Genomic DNA, 17,036 nt, shown 5'->3' with positions numbered 1-17,036 from the left:
AGCACTTTCCATGCATGCATGAGCACAGAAGTTATTTGCTGGTCAGCTTTAATCTGCAGAAGTCTAAGCATGCCTACACATTTTCCTACTGTTTAAAAGCTGTCAATAAAACATATGGAATCATGGAATCACAGAAAGGTTTAGGCTGGGAGGGACCTTAAAAGTCATCTAGTTCCAATCCCCCTGCCATGGGCAGGGACACTTCACACTAGACAGGGTTGTTCAAGGCTCTCTCCAGCCTGGCCTTGAACACCTTCAGGGAGAGAGCATCCACAGCCTCCCTAGACAACCTGTTCCAGAGTCTCACCAAGACATCAGAGAGGGAGAGCAAACAATAAAAAGAATAAATACATAGATAAATAAATAAAGCTGTTCTCCCTAACCAAAGTATGATCATTCCTGATCCCAATCAGCCTTGATTTTTCTCTTATCTGAAACTACATCTTGTGGGCAAAGAAATTTAGATACCATAATTGCTTGAGCCCATGCGATTTTTGTGTAAGATCACGGAACGGTTTGGGTTGGAAGGGAACTCCAAAGCTCATCTAGTCCAATCCCCTTCCATTCAGCAGGGATGTCCTCCACTAGATCAGGTTGCCCAGACCCCTGTCCAGCCTCACCTTGAATATCTCCAGGGATGGGACCTCAACTACGTCTCTGTTGCTGTGTTCCACCACACTCATGCTAAAGAACTTGTTCCTCACATCCAATCTAAATCTGCTCTTTTATTTCAAACCATTGTCCCTCATCCTGTCACTGCAGGCCTTTGCAAACAGTCCCTCTGCAGCCTTCTTGGAGCCCCCTTCAGCTACTGGAAGGTTGCTTGTAAGTCTCCTTGGAGCCTTCTCTTCTCCAGGCTGAACAACCCCAGCTCCTTCACCTTGTCCTTGTAGGGTGCCCTGAAGCATGCTTCTCTGTCCCAACACAAGCAGCTCCTGGCCCTTGCATGGGATGCTTTGCACCCACTTTGCATGAGAGCAAACCCAATGATGTGTATGGCTGCTTCTTGCTGGGAGGTGCAAACCAGCTCTCTGCTTCTCTTGCTCCATCCTTCTGAGAAAGGGGATCCTCCCAGAAAGGGAATGTTCCCTCCTCCCTCTCTCATCTCCCATGGCCTGGCTGATTCAAGGATTAGCTCTGCTACAACATAATTAATTTCATGACACCCTCAGTTCTGTAACCCTGCCTCTTAAAACCCTGCTGCATGTGAGAGGATCATTTCCCACCATTAACACCTTCCTAGGACTTTGTGCAGACAGAGACTGTTGAAATACGACCCTGACTGTGTCTGCAAAATAGAAATGCTTCCCAAACACATCTACATATCCCCAAAACATGATAAATCACTATGCATCTGTATGTATACATAACAAAAATTAATGTAGCTACCTGCTGCACACTGAGTAGAAACACAAAGAACGTAACTGAACAACAAAACAGGTCTGAAATAGAATAGAATGGAATGGAATGGAATGGAATGGAACAGAATAGAATTAACCAGGTTGGAAACGACCTTTGAGATCATCAATTCCAGCCTATCACCCAACACCATCTAATCAACTAAACCATGGCACCAAGTGCCACTGTCCTTGGCCACAGTGGAACATTGCTGTCCCATGGACAACTTGTTGTCCACCAGGACTCCAAGGTCTTTCTCCATGGAGCTGCTTTCCAACAGTCCAACCCCTAATCTGTGGGGTGCATAGCCTTCTTCCTCCCCAGGTGCAAGATGCAAATCTTTTATCTTACCTCTGACTGTACAGGTTAGAATCACAGAATCATAGAATCAATAAAGTTGGAAAAGACCTCAAAGATCATCAAGTCCAACCTGTCACCACAGACCTCATGACTACTAAACCATGGCACCAAGTGCCATGTCCAATCCCCTCTTGAACACCTCCAGGGACGGTGACTGCACCACCTCCCTGGGCAGCCCCTTCCAATGGCTAACAACTCTCTCTGTGAAGAACTTTCTCCTCAAAACTAGAAAAACAAGTGAAATTTAGTCTAGTAAGAATCAAGGTGCCAAATTAAATACATCTCCTTTTATTTGCACTAACAGGAGATGGGCTTCACTCTGAAGCAGTGTTTCTCTGGATCTGAATGCATGTCCCTGATGACCTTCCCACTGGCAAGGACCAGCAGATCCTCACTTACCCACAAGTCTTGAAGGTTGGGACAAGTTCTGGCCCTGTAATGTTGGTCACCTCTTTTTTCATTTAGAATAGTATAGAATAGACCAGAGCAGACCAGACCAGGTTGGAAGAGACCTTTGAGATCATCGAGTCCAACCTATCACCCAACACCATCTCATCAACTAAACCATGGCACCAAGTGCCTTATCCAGTTTCCTCTTTCTCTGAAGAACTTCCCAACATCCAGCCTAAACTTCCTCTGGCACAGCTTGAGACTGTGTCCTCTTGTTCTGGTTGTCTGGGAGAAGAGACAATCCCTTCAGTTCGTTGTAGACAGCAAGAAGGTCTCCTCTGAGCCTTCTCTTCTCCAGACTAAGCAACCCCAGCTCCCTCAGCCTCTCCTCACAGGGCTGTGCTCCAGACCTCTCCCCAGCTCATTGCCCTTCTCTGGACACGTTCTTTGCTCTTCTCTCTGCCATTCATGGACTATGGTTCAAGAGACTGAATGTCCTTCTTAAATTGAGGGGCCCAGGACTGGACACAGTACTCAAAGTGTGGCCCAACCAGTGCTGAGTACAGGGGCACAATTACTTCCCTGCTCCTGCTGGCCACACTATTCCTGATCCAGGCCAGGATGCCCCTGGCCTTCAATGTGCACTGATAGCCCAGAAGGCCTATTATATCCTGGGTTGCTTCTGGCCAGCAGAAGGAGAAAGGGAATTCTACCACTTTGCTCTGATGAGATCTCAGCTGCAGTGCTGTATGCAGCTCTGGAGCCCTCAACACAGGAAGGACCTGATGGAGCAGGTCCAGAGGAGGGCCATGAAAATGATCACTACCCTTTGTATGCCATCATCCAATCAATTCCTCATCCACTGCACAGCCCACCCAGCTGGAGCAGGCTCAGGACACATCAAGCATCTACCCCAAATTAGTCATGGGTATTGTTTTATCATTAATGTCCATGTAATTTTAGAGACAGATTCCCAGAACCTGCTTTCTGCCAGCGCCAAGAAAAGCAAAACGGGATGTTGGATTCATTTGGGTTGACCTTTCTTTGAGAAGAGAAACAGAGGGGAAACAGAGGAGAGACAGAAGGGAAACAGAGGAGAGACAGAGGGGAGGCAGAGGAGAGACAGAGGGGAAACAAAGGAGAAACACAGGAGAAACACAGGAGAAACAGAGGACGGTCAGGGTTGGAAGGGACCTCCAAAGGTCATCCAGTCCAACCGTGAGCATGTCACACACACAAATGACAAAAGGACAAATTAACCTCCCTGTGTTGGACTTGAAGGAGCTCTTTGGCACAAATAATCTGTAATGATGACCTAGACATCCAACCCCAACTCCCCCCATCACAGCAATTCCCCCTGTGAGGAAGTTCTCTCATATGAGTACTAAGCAAAGACTGAAGCCACGGGCACACAGTATCACAGTATAACTAAGGTTGGAAGAGACCCCAAGGATCATTGAGTCCAACCTGTCTCCACAGACCTCATGACTAAACCATGGCACCAAGTGCCATGTCCAATCCCCTCTTGAACACCTCCAGGGATGGTGACTCCACCACCTCCCTGGGCAGCACATTCCAATGATGAATGACTCTCTCCATGAAGAACTTTCTCCTCACCTCAAGCCTACACCTCCCCTGGTGCAGCTTGAGACTGTGTCCTCTTGTTCTGGTGCTGGTTGCCTGGGAGAAGAGACCAACCCCTACCTTCCTACAACCACCCTTCAGGTAGTTGTAGAGAGCAAGAAGGTCTCCCCTGAGCCTCCTTTTCTCCAGGCTAAACAACCCCAGCTCCCTCAGCCTCTCCACACAAATAAGCTCCATGAGCTTCTGCTGCAGGCTCTCTGGCTAGGGAGAAATCACCTTACAATTTCTGCAGGCTCAGAGCATGCCCTTTGATCATGGGCTACACTTCTTGATAACTTGCTCAAATGTTCATGCTCTGAGATTTGAGGACCCAGCTGCCCATGTTGTGCCAGATATCCTCTGTGGGATTATGTAAGTCATGGCTGCTGGCCTGTGCTGTGGATCTCCAGCTGTAAAATACTCATGACACTCAAGTGCCACAGGCTGAAGGCTGTCAAACAGGTACCTGAGCATCTAAAGAGGAGTCAGTTTCATGTTTCTGGTATGAGTATAGACTATCAACCAGTTAGAAGTGGGTGATGAGGAGGAGAGGCAAAACCTGTTCTATTACCAAGTCTTGGATGTATTCACAGGTTCGCTGTGAAGGCAAGAAAAGCAGAGGAGAAATTAACTCCTTCCTTAGGATCTAGGGGAGAATCAGACCCACAAACAAAAACCCCTGGAAAGCTTCCAGTAACTTCATTTTTTTAATGTTTTAGTTATGCTCAAAGTGTGAGAACAAGCTCTCCAGGGGCAGCTGGCTTGTTTTCAGTGCCCAGTCCAATGAACAACCAGACATGTACAATGTAATCAATCCTGTTTATAGGTCTGGACAGGACACAAACACTTCTCTGCAGGATAAAGCCGTTTAGAAAACAACTATGTCAATGGGAGTGACTCAGCACAACATCCTCTGGCTGAAGGACAGGCTGTCTGCAACTCTGAGACCTGCTGGGGAGAATTAATTAAGCCTAAAGATGCTACCTACAAAGCTGACTCCTACCAGTGTTAATTTGCTAGAATATCTCACCTTCAGTCATAACTTAGACCTCCAGGACCTCAATAACTAAGCTTCAAAACACATACAGGGCCAGTTCTGTTTAATATCTTAATATCCCTGGGCTGCCCAGGGAGGTGGTGGAGTCCCCATCCCTGGAGGTGTTCAAGAGGGGATTGGACGTGGCACTTGGTGCCATGGTTTAGTCATGAGGTCTGTGGTGACAGGTTGGACTTGATGATCTTTGAGATCTCTTCCAACCTTGGTGATTCTGTGATTCTGTGTGATTAATTATTTGGATAAGGGGATTGAAGGTACCATCAGTGACACTAAACTGAGAGGGATTGTTGAGCTGCTCAAGAGTAGGAAGGGGCTGCAGAGGGATCAGGACAGATTAAATCCATAGGCTGAGGTTAACACAACGGGGCTTAACAAACTCTTGTATAAACATAGAATACATAGAATAGAATACATAGAATAAACCAGGTTGGAAGAGACCTTCAAGATCATCGTGTCCAACCCATCAACCAATCCAACACCACCCAAACAACTAACCCACGGCACCAAGCACCCTGTCAAGTCTTCTCCTGAAAACCTCCAGTGATGGCGACTCCACCACCTCCCCAGGCAGCCCATTCCAATGGGCAATCACTCTTTCTGTATAGAACTTTTTCCTAACATCCAGCCTGAACCTCCCCTGGCGCAGCCTGAGACTGTGTCCTCTTGTTCTGGTACTGGCTGCCTGGGAGAAGAGACCAACATCTGTCTGTCTACAACCTCCCTTCAGGTAGTTGTAGAGAGTAATAAGGTCACCCCTGAGCCTCCTCCTCTCCAGGCTAAACAACCCCAGCTCCCTCAGCCTTGGCTGGAGAGCAGCCTGGTGGAAAAGGACCTGAGGGTGCTGGTGGACAGCTGAGCATGAGCCAGCAGTGTGCCCAGCTGGTCAAGAAGGCTAAGGGCATCCTGGCCTGTAATAAAAGCAGTTGTTCAGCCTGCAGAGGATAAAGGTTCAGGGAGATCTAAGAGCAGCCTGCCAGTACCTGAAGGGGACCTACAAGAAGAATGCAGAGGGACTGTTTGCAAAGGCCAGCTGTGGCAGGATGAGAGGCAGTGGTTTGAAATGAGAGAAGAGCAGACTTAGATTGGATGTGAGCAACAAGTTCTTTAGCATGAGGGTAGTGGAACACTGGAACAGGTTGCCCAGGGAGAGATTTGAGGCCCCATTCTTGGAGATATCCAAGGTTAGGCTGGATAAGGTTTTGAGCAACCTGATGTAGAGGAGGATGTCCCTGCTGACTGCAGGGGGGTTGGACTGGATGAGCTTTGGGGGTCCCTTCCAACCCAAACCATTCTATGATCTTTCTTCCTTTGTCTCTGACTCATCTCTGCATAGTGCTCCCCAGAGGTTTCCAGATAAGAGCCTACAATCTCAGCAGCATTAGGTCATTGTCTTTTTTATTTGCTCTCTGTGCTTCTATTCCACACTATTCTGAAGCCCAGAGATCTTGTTGTAGTTATTATCAATACAAACCCAGCCCAGAAATGTATCTAATGCATTAAAACTGAGGGCCCAATCTGGTAAATCAAAGCATGCCCAGAAGTGAACAGGAAACAGTGGAGACATCCACAGCAGAGCCCAGCCTGCAGCAAATTGAAGGTAAGCTTTTGGTACCCTCAGACTGCCAAGTCACTGCAGCAAGCTCACATCCTGGGTTGGGCTGACCTTTACAAGATCTAATCAGGCTAAAATGAGAGCAAATACACCACAGCTAGAAAAAAAAACAACTACCTGCTTCTTCATAAGCTACACAGAACTTTCATTTGAGGAACATTTACCTCTCCCAGCTGTTTTGTGTTGCTTCTCATCTGGAAGTTACTTTCAACAGTTTATAAATATATAAATAAAGGGTTTCTAAAGATCTGAATCAAATGAAAGCTGGAGTTGCTTAGCCTGGAGAAGAGGAAGCTCAGGGGAGACCTTCTTGCTCTATACAACTACCTGAAGTAAGGTTGTAGCCAGGAGGGGGTTGGTCTCTTCTCCCAGGCAACCACCAACAGAACAAGAGGACACAGTCTCAAGCTGCGCCAGGGAAGTTTAGGCTTGAAGTGAGGAGAAAGTTCTTCACAGAAAGAGTTGTTAGCCATTGCAATGTGCTGCCCAGGGAGGTGGTGGAGTCATATGGAGCCCATGAAGATGATCAGAGGGCTGCAGAACCTCCCCTCTGAGTTGGAGCTGTTCAGCCTGGAGAAGACTCCAGGGAGATCTTAAAGCACCTTTCCAGTACCTGAAGGGGTCTACAAGAAAGGCAGGAAGGGACTTTTGACAGGGGCTTGTAGTGACAGGACGACAGGAAATGGATTAAAGCTTGAGGGCAGATTTAGACTGAGGGTGGGGAGACAGTGGAACAGGTTGCCCAGGGAGACTGTGATTGCCTACTCCCTGGAGGTGTTCAAGGCCAGGTTGGATGAGGCCTTGAGCAGCCTGGGCGAGTGGAAGGTGTCCTTGCCTATGGCAGGGAGGCAGGAACTAGATGCTCTTGAAGGTCCCTTCCAACCTAAACCATTCTATGAATTTATGAATTAAAAGGTAACCAATTTATAGAACAGCATTCCATGCCAAATCCAAATACAAACCTGCCAGGAGCAACCCTTAGGGTTCAATATTCTGCTGTTGCAACACTATCTCACTCCCTCTTCTCTAACTCAGGAAAAACCTGATGCTGAATACATGAGTTCTCCTCACATCTCTTTTTGCTGGGTCTTCTCCTAGTCTGTCTCCCCACACACTGTATCATCCATTAGAATTGTCAGGGTTGGAAGGGACCTCAAGGATCAGCCAGTTCCAAATCCCTGCCATGGGCAGGGACACCTCACACTACAGCAGGTTGCTCACAGCCACATCCAGCCTGGCCTTCAAAACCTCCAGGGATGAGGCTTCTACCACCTCCCTGGGCAAGCTGTGCCAATGTCTCACCACCCTCATGGGGAAGAACTTCTTCCTAACACCCAATCTGCATCTACCCATTTCTACTTTTGCTCCATTCCCCCCAGTCCTATCACTCCCTGACACCCTCAAAAGTCCCTCCCCAGCTTTCTTGTAGCCCCCTTCAGATACTGGAAGGCCACAATACGGTCTCCTCAGAGCCTTCTCTTCTCCAGACTGAGCAGCCCCTGACCCCTCAGTCTGTCCTCACAGGAGAGGTCCTCATTGTTTAGCCTGGAGCTTTCTCTTTGTATTTCAAGATTCGAGGATGCTGAAACTGTTCAATTTTAGCTACTGCTTTTTGGCTCAGGAATGAGATGTGGCAGCAATTCCCCTTTCAGGAGAGAGGAAGATGAAAGAACTTAGCCAAACAGCTTTTTTCATTGTGCATCAAGAGAAGGGATCTGACAGGTTTTGTAGAGAGCTTCTGCTGAAGCAACAAAGTCTCTTGAATGACCCAGCAGGCAAAGCATGCTGAGTGTACCTTAAAATCCATCCCATCAGTGAGTTGCAGCCTTACCTTCCTGAGTTCTGAAGTCATCTTCAGCAAACTGATTGAAGTTGCCACACAAGCCACAGGTCTTATTGTAGTGCTTCTCTGGGAAGAGGATCTGAATATTGCCACTGGTGTCAATCTTCACCACAAAGCCATGCTCAGTGCTGGATATTTTATAATAACCTGCTTCCTTCTCTATAAATATGCCATTGGAGGCAAAAGGTATGGAAACCCTGGGGAGAGGGGAAAATAGGGAGAATTTCTCAGAATATGGCACAAACACACACAAAAAGTGAAAATTGTTGTCCTAGTTTGAGCTTCCAGGGCAAAAGCCTGCTGGACAGAGTGTGTATTACCCTCACTCCCACTCCTTCTTTCCCCCACAGGGCAAAAATAAGCAGGGGAAGGTAAAAGGAATAAATAAAAACTCTTGTACAGAACTGGAAGCTAATACAAGTCTCTCTTGAACTGGGGAGCCCAAAGCTGGACACAATATTCCAGGTGGGGACTCAGCAGGGCAGAGTAAAGGGAGAGAGGAACCTGCCTGGACCTGCTGGACACACTTTTCTTGATGCACCCCAGGATATCATTGGCTCTCTTGGCCACCAGGGCACATTGCTGTCCCATGCAGAACTCGCTGTCCACCAGGACTGCAAGGTCTTCCTCCATGGAGCTGATTTCCAGCAGGGCAACCCCTAACCTGTCCTGCCTCTTAAATAGAGGATATGCAGGAAAGGGAAGGGAGTAACATGCAACCAGCAACAGAACAAGAGGACACAGTCTCAAGCTGTGCCAGGGGAAGTTTAGGCTTGAGATGAGGAGAAAGTTCTTCTCAGAAAGAGAGACTGGCCATTGGAATGGGCTGCCCAGGGAGGTGGTGGAGTCATCATGACTGGAGGTGTTTAGGAAGAGACTGGATGAGGCACTTAGTGCCATGGTTTAGTTGTCCTGAAGTGTTAGGTATTAGGTAATAGGTTGGACTTGCTGATCTCTGAGGTCTTTTCCAACCTGGTTGATTCTATGATTCTATAATCCAGTTTTCCACCCTGTGATGGTTTTGAGGCTAGGTGTCTTTAAGAACCATGAAATTACAGACCTCCAGGAGGTCCAGAGTATTCAGGAGGTGAACAGGGAAGTGTATTTCATTCCAACAAGTCCTGCATCCCTACCAAACTGACTGCAGAGTCAGATTTCTGCCCTTTCCCCTCCCTCTCTGCTCCTGGGAGGACACACAGGCTGTTTTCTCTTGTGGGGGAGACCTGGTGTCAGCCTTGGCAATGATGGGTTGGACTCAATGATCTCAGAGGTCTCTTCCAACCTGGTTAATTCTATTCTATTCTAGTCTAGTCTAGTCTAGTCTAGTCTAGTCTACTCTATTCTATTCTATTCTACTCTACTCTACTCTACTCTACTCTATTCTAATGCTGCCAGCTAGGCCTGGAGCTGCCTAACTGGGACCTGGAGCTGCCAAGTCAAATTTTATCTGCATCACAATGCTTTGGTGTGCGGGGCAGAGAAGCTTGGTGGGGGGAGAGACATGAAGTCCTGGGTTTGTTGGCCTGGTTTAAAAGGAGGTTTGTGTGAAGTTTGGCTTAGTGAGCCCAGACTATGGATTTAGTGTATTTTACATGCTTTGTACTGCTTTATGTAGTTATGAATAGCATTTCCATTTAAACTTCCCAATTCTATTCAATCCTTTGTGTGAGCATTTTTCTTTTCCCCCTGTTGGAAGAGGCAAAAGAGCATCTGCCTTGCTTTAAGACACACCCTGGGATCCACCAGCTAACCCTCAAGCAGTAACAGTTGTGGTTTGGGGATTTCATTTGCCTGCTGGAATGCTGATTCCCACAGATACCTTTTGTCTTCCTGCATCACCTTTCCATCTAGAGAAAAGCGAAGGTTGAAATACTCTCCAAGGTACACAGAGAAGCCAATCTTCTCCCCATCCTGGTAGTCACCTGGAGAAATGAGACACAAGCAAATGGTGTTATTTCTGGGACTCAGGAGGACAACTGGCAAATGCACCTGGCAGGGTTGGGAGCACATCATCTACCATTTTCAAGAGGCATCTGTTTCATCACATCATAGTGGTTTAATGTGAAAGGGCCGGGTAGTCCCAGGAGGAGTGCTGGCATCAGCCACTGGCAGGTGCATGAACTGACACTTGAATGCATCCAGAGAAGGGCAACAGGCTGGGGAGAGGTCTTGAGCACAACTGGATGTTAGGAAGAAATTCTTCACAGAAAGAGTGATTGGTCATTGGAATGTGCTGCCCAGGGAGGTGGTGGAATCACCATCACTGGAGGTGTTTAAGAAGAGAAGGGATGGGGTGCTTGGTGCCATGATTTAGTTGATTAGATGGTGTTGGGTGATAGATTGGACTGGATGATCTCTAAGGTCTTTTCCAACCTGGTTAATTCTGTATTCTGTATGTAACAAGCCCTGTGAGGAGAGGCTGAGGGAGCTGGGGTTGCTTAGCCTGGAGAAGAGGAGGCTCAGGGGAGACCTTCTTGCTCTCTACAACTACCTGAAGGGAGGTTATATCCAGGTGGGGGTTGGTCTTTTCTCTCAGGCAACCAGCACCAGAACAAGAGGGCACAGTCTCAAGCTGCACCAGGGGAAGTTTAGGCTCGAGGTGAGGAGTAAGCTCTTCCCAGAAAGAGAGATTTGCCATTGGAATGTGCTGCCCAGGGAGATGGTAGAGTCACCATCCTTGGAGGTGTTCAAAAAAGGATTGGATGTGGCACTTGAAGCCATGGTTTAGTAGTCCTGAGGTGTTAGGTATTAGGTAATAGGTTGGACTTGCTGATCTCTGAGGTCCTTTCCAACCTGGTTGTTTCTGTGATTCTATGAAACCCAACCATGTCCCCACAACATTGGGCATCTGTGTTACTTCTTGGCACCCTGATCAGACTCACCTAAGAGGGTGAAGGAGCGCTTGTGACAGTCACCAGCAAGGAGGTAACTGCAGTCCCCAGCAAAGCTGTAGAAGGAGCCATCAAAAGTTTTGATGTGGTCAGTCCCAAAAAGGCTGCAACGGGAAGCTGCTGACTCCTGAAGCAAAGAACTCGATGACCCTGGATATCAAAACACAACATCACCGGCCATGTAAAACCCTTTTGTAATGCAGGAAAGTATCTGCTGGAGAGCAGAGCAGAGGAGAGGGACCTGGGGCTCCTGGTGGGTTGGAGTCACTGTCCCTGGAGGTGTTCAGAAAGGGACTGGATATGGCACTTGAAGCCATGCTTTAGTAGTCATGAGGTGTTGGGTGACAGGTTGGACTTGATGATCTCTGAGGTCTTTTCCAACCTTATTGATTTTATGATTCTATGATTCTAAGGATGACCATGAGCCAGCAGTGTGCTCTGGTGGCCAAGAAGGCCAATGGAATCCTGGGCTGTGTTAGAAGGGCTGTGGTTAGTAGGGCTAGAGAGGTTCTCCTCCCCCCTCTACTCTGCCCTGCTGAAGCCACATCTGGAATATTGTGTCCAGTTCTGGTCTCCTCAGTTCAAGAAGGACCTCGAGGAACTGCTTGAAATAGTGCAGCACAGAGCCACAAAGCTGCTGAAGGCAGTGGAACATCTACCTGCTGAAGACAGGCTGAGGGAGCTGGGGCTCTTTAGCTTGGAGCAGAGGAGCCTGAGGGGTGACCTCATTCCTGTTAATATGTGAAGGGTGGGAGGGAAACCTCAAAAGAAACAGTGAGAGTGCATTGTAATGTCTAGATAGCAGAAAACAACCATTCCTACCTGATACTCCTGTGGCCAGCAGCACATCTGTTAGCAGCACCACCAAGAAGAGCATCTGTCACGTATCAGAAAGGAAGAGATTAGAATATTCTCCATTTGCAGCATTCAGTCTGCTTCAAAACAACTATTTTCTGTTCTTTCTTTATAAAAAGTTGGGGGTTTATTTATCATAGAATCATAGAATCAATCAGGTTGGAAAAGACCTCAGAGATCAAGTCCAACCTGTCACCCAACACCTCATGACTACTAAACCATGGCTTCAAATGCCACATCCAATCCCTTTTTGAACACCTCCAGTGATGGTGACTCCACCACCTCCCTGGGCAGCACATTCCAATGGTAAATCTCTCTTTCTATGAAAAACTTCTTCCTAACATCCAGCCTAAACTTCCCCTGGCACAGCTCGAGACTGTGTCCTCTTGTTCTGGTGCTGGTTGCCTGGGAGAAGAGACCAACCCCCACCTGGCTACAACCTCCCTTCAGGGAGTTGCAGGCAGCAGTAAGGTCTCCCCTGAGCCTCCTCTTCTCCAGGCTAAGCAACCCCAGCTCCCTCAGCCTCTCCTCACAGGGCTGTGCCCCAAACCCCTCCCCAGCTCTGTTGCCCTTCTCTGGACACCTTCCAGCAACTCAACATCTTTCCTAAACTGAGGGGCCCAGAACTGGACACAGGACTCAAGGTGTGGCCTAACCAGTGCTGAGTACAGGGCACAATGACTTCCCTGCTCCTGCTGGCCACACTGTTCCTGATACAGGCCAGGATGCCATTGGCCTTCTTTGCCACCTGGGCAGACTGCTGCCTCATGTTCAGCCTACTATCATCTGGCCTGACAGGAAGAAGCACACAAGGCTGGATCAGCATCATCCTTATAATCCACTGTGATCAGGGATGCTGGCCCTTCTCATTTAAACTATATTCTTACCCTGAAAGGTTGGACTAGATGATCCTTGAGATCCCTTCCAACCTAGTGTGCTTTGAATCTATGATGACAAACTTGTGGCTCTGAGCAATCTGATCTATCATGAGGGGTCTCTGCCTATGGCAGAGGGGTTGGGACTAGATGATCCTTGAGGTCCCTCCCAACCTCAACAATTCTATGATTCTATAATACAAGTAGCAAGAAGGATTTAAACCAGTGCAGTTTGGAGACTTAGGGTGAAAATTTCCATTCACCAAAATCAGTTTCCTGCTTTCTGCCACTGAAACATCAGCCTCTGTTCTCCATACATCAATAAACCACCTCCTGTACTGCCAAGCCTTGACAAATAATAATAATAAGATATGAGTGTCATGCAGATGGTGAACAGATGAGTTCTGTGGAAAAATGCTGCCAGTAAATGGATGAAAGCTGTAGGGAGCTCCATCTAAGTGAGTGAGTCTCACACAGGCAACTAGAAAGGCTTAAATAGCATAGAATTGTCAGGGTTGGAAGGGACCTCAAGGATCAGCCAGTTCCAACCCCTGCCATGGGCAGGGACACCTCACACTAGAGCAGGTTGCTCAGAGCCACATCCAGCCAGGTCTTAAAAGCATCCAGGGATGAGGCTTCCACCACCTCCCTGGGCAGCCTGTGCCAGTGTCTCACCAGCCTCATGGGGAAGAACTTCCTCCTAACATCCAATCTCAATCTACCCATTTCTAGTTTGTTTCCATTCCCCTTAGTTCTATCATTACCTGACCATAAATATACCATACTTAAGCTACTAATGCCAGGAGACCTAGCACTATGCCCTCAAAGAAGCCTCCAACTAAAGCCCAGAATCCATTCTGCCAAGAAATTCAGGCACACACTCCTGATGGATGCCCGTTACCCAGGTCCCTTTCACAGCCACACAAATAAACATCAATTCCTGCCTCGTTTACAAAAGCTGCAGAGAGAAAGACCTGTTGTAAAGCTGTCCAGGCTGAAAATGATCATCTGACACAAAGCTAAGATAGGTAAGAAATGGCAAGGGATGGGGAGGCAACTGCAAAGTAATGGCAAAGAAAAGAGTAGGCATTATCCTCAGGTTGCACCCTTGCTAGAGTATTTTCAGTGCATGCCCTGTGGAACTACCTGAAGGGAGGTTGTAGCCAGGTGGGGGTTGGTCTCTGCTCCTAGGCAACCAGCACCAGAACAAGAGGACACAGTCTCAAGCTGCACCAGGGGAAGTTTAGGCTCGAGGTGAGGAGTAAGTTCTTCACAGAGAGAGTCCATTGGAATGTGCTGCCCAGCAGCACAATAACATCCTTCACACCCTTGCCCACACTTAACTCAGGTCACATCTAGCCTGCCATCAAAACTAAGCTTTTCTCCTCTGTCTTCTGTAGGAACAAAAGCTCCTACACCAGTCTGTGGGCTCTGAGATATGAGGCATCCCACTTCTCCTCTTGAACAACAGCATTGCAAATTGAATGTGCTGCCCAGGGAGGTGGTGGAGTCACCATCCCTGGAGGTGTTCAAGAGGGGATTGGACGTGGCACTTGGTGCCATGATTCAGCAGTCATGAAGTCTGTGGTGACAGGTGGGACTTGATGATCTCTGAGGTCTGTTCCAACCTTAATGGTTCTATGTGATCAAATCAGGTCTCACCTTTCTTTGTTGAGTCTTACAAAGCAGGCAAAGTCAAGACAAGGCATAAACACTCTTGGTTTTTAGTCCCCTTCCACCACCCAGTCCGTTCTAAGCTGCAGACTTGAAGTTGCCCCCCCTCCCCTCCAGTTCTGACAGAGCAGGTGCCACCAATAAATTAGATTACAACCAAATGAGACCTGCCAGTATATAAACCTCCATCATTTTATGGCTCAATTAGGAATGGCTGTACCTTCCTGTGTGCAGGACTCCTTCTGCATACGACCGAGAAGCTCCTCCAGCGGCCGCCTATAGCCTCCACCACACCATGATTCCTGGGTTCCTTCAGGAGACAGCACTGGACTGGCTCTGCTCTGAAATTCCTTGTTGTTCTGCAAGCCAGGAACTCTGGGTCATTCAAAAGGGAAGAGCAAGAGCAAACGTCACATCCCTCTGGCTCTCCAAGACAATAGATCAAATTGCTATCGTGGAAATCAGTGCCTTCAATTGCCAGAAAGTCACAATGAGGGGAAATAGTTTTTAGAGACTTCCACGACAGATAAGCCTTTGGAATACATTTTGCATGTGGATGTGTGACAGCTCTCACTGATTGAGCCACTGGGCAGCACATTCAATTTGCAATGCTATTGTTTCAAGAGGAGAAGTGGGATGCTTCGTATCTCAGCGGCCACAGACTGGTGTAGGAGCTTTTGTTCCTGCAGAAGAAAGAGGAGAAAAGCTGAGTTTTGATGGCAGGCTAGAGGTGACCCCAGTTAAGTGTGGGCAAGGGTGTGAAGGATGTTATTGTGCTGCTAAGGGCGTAGTTGACACTCTGGTCTCCAACTGCGCTTGTGGAAAGCAGCTTAGAGAAAGGAGAAGGAGATGCAGCCTGGGCTGCATCAAAAGCAGCGTGGCCAGAGATGGAGAGAGGGGATTTTGACACTTTGCTCTGGTGAGCCCTCACCTGCAGTGCTGTGTGCAGCTCTCTAGCCCTCAGCACAGGAAGGACATGGACCTGATGGAGAAGGGCCAGAGGAAGGCTACAAAAATGATTTTCTCTGCCTCCTTCCCAGCACTGCTGCAGGGAGATGGAGCATGAGGGTTCCAATTACAGTATCACAGTCTCACAGTATAACTAAGGTTGGAAGAGACCCCAAGGATCATCAAGTCCAACCTGTCCCAACAGACCTCACGACTAGACCATGGCACCAAGTGCCACGTCCAATCTCCCCTTGAACACCTCCAGGGACGGTGACTCCACCACCTCCCTGGGCAGCCCATTCCAATGACGAATGACTCGCTCAGTGAAGAACTTTCTCCTCACCTTGAGTCTAAACCTCCCCTGGTGCAGCTTGCGACTGTGTCCCCTTGTTCTGGTGCTGGTTGCCTGGGAGAAGAAACCAACCCCTTCCTGGCTACAACCTCCCTTCAGGTAGTTGTAGAGGGCAATGAGGTCACCCCTGAGCCTCCTCTTCTCCAGGCTAAGCAACCCCAGCTCCCTCAGCCTCTCCTCACAGGGCTGTGCTCAAGGCCTCTCCCCAGCCTTGTTGCCCTTCTCTGGACACGTTCAAGTGTCTCGATGTCCTTCTTAAACTGAGGGGCCCAGAACTGGACACAGTACTCAAGGTGTGGCCTAACCAATGCAGAGTACAGGGGCACAATGACCTCCCTGCTCCTGCTGGCCACACTATTCTCTGCTGCTCCTTCCCCTTCACTCTCTTTCCTTGTTCCACTGTGGGATCCCTCCCACAGCAGACAGCTCTCCATGAGCTTCTCCAGTGTGAGTCCTTCCCACCCACTGCTGCTCTTCTCAAACTGCTCCAATGTGGGTCCCCTCCCAGGATGGAGTTCTTCAGGAACAGATTGCTCCAGCATGGGCAGCCATGGGGTCACCAGTCCTGCCAGCAACCCTCTTCCAGTCTAAGTTACCCTCTCTACAGGTCCTGCCAGAAGTCTGCTCCAGCACAGACTTCCCACTAGGAATAGGTGTTCAAGAGGAGATTGGACATGGCACTTGGTGCCATGGTCTAGTCATGAGGTCTGTTGAGACAGGTTGGACTTGATGATCCTTGGGGTCTCTTCCAACCTTAGTTATACTGTGATACTGTGATACTGTGAATAGCAGTCCCCATGGTTAAAGGAATTGAGTTTCTGAAGGTCTCCACTAGGAAGAGGAGTCCCCAAGATTGAAGAAATGGAGATTCTGAGGGTCTCCACTAGGAAGAGGAGTCCCCAGGATTAAACAAAAGTGAGTTTCTGAAGGTCTCCACTAGGGAGAGGAGTCTCCAGCATTAAAGGAACTGAGTTTCTGAAGGTCTCCACTAGGAAGAGGAGTCCCCAAAATGAAAGAAATTGAGTTTCTGAAGGGCTCCACTAAGAGGAGCAGTCCCTAATGTTAAAGGAATTTAATTTCTCAATGTCCCCAATAGGAAGAGCAGTCCCCAGCAGTAAAGAAATGGAGTTTCTGCAGCTCTCTAGTAGGAAGAAGAGT

At 48.2% G+C, this 17,036-nt stretch overlaps 1 protein-coding gene across 1 annotated transcript in view; it reads right to left on the bottom strand.

Moving 5' to 3' along the window:
* VWF (von Willebrand factor) overlaps positions 1-14,846 on the bottom strand; it is a 161,496-nt gene extending 146,650 nt beyond the window's left edge. The window contains exons 1-5 of the mRNA XM_054177869.1: positions 14,799-14,846; positions 11,997-12,051; positions 11,166-11,324; positions 10,103-10,205; positions 8,272-8,480 (exon numbers count right to left, since the gene is read on the bottom strand). Of these exons, the coding sequence (XP_054033844.1) occupies positions 8,272-8,480; positions 10,103-10,205; positions 11,166-11,324; positions 11,997-12,051 (526 nt within the window). The 5' untranslated portion in view covers positions 14,799-14,846. The remainder of the gene's footprint in view (positions 1-8,271; positions 8,481-10,102; positions 10,206-11,165; positions 11,325-11,996; positions 12,052-14,798) is intronic.
* Positions 14,847-17,036: the final 2,190 nt, after the last annotated feature.

This window comes from Dryobates pubescens, chromosome Z (assembly GCF_014839835.1).
Source record: "Dryobates pubescens isolate bDryPub1 chromosome Z, bDryPub1.pri, whole genome shotgun sequence".
Lineage (NCBI taxonomy): Eukaryota > Metazoa > Chordata > Aves > Piciformes > Picidae > Dryobates > Dryobates pubescens.
Note: the sequence above shows the minus strand (reverse complement) of the source record. Positions and strands in the feature narration are given on the sequence as shown.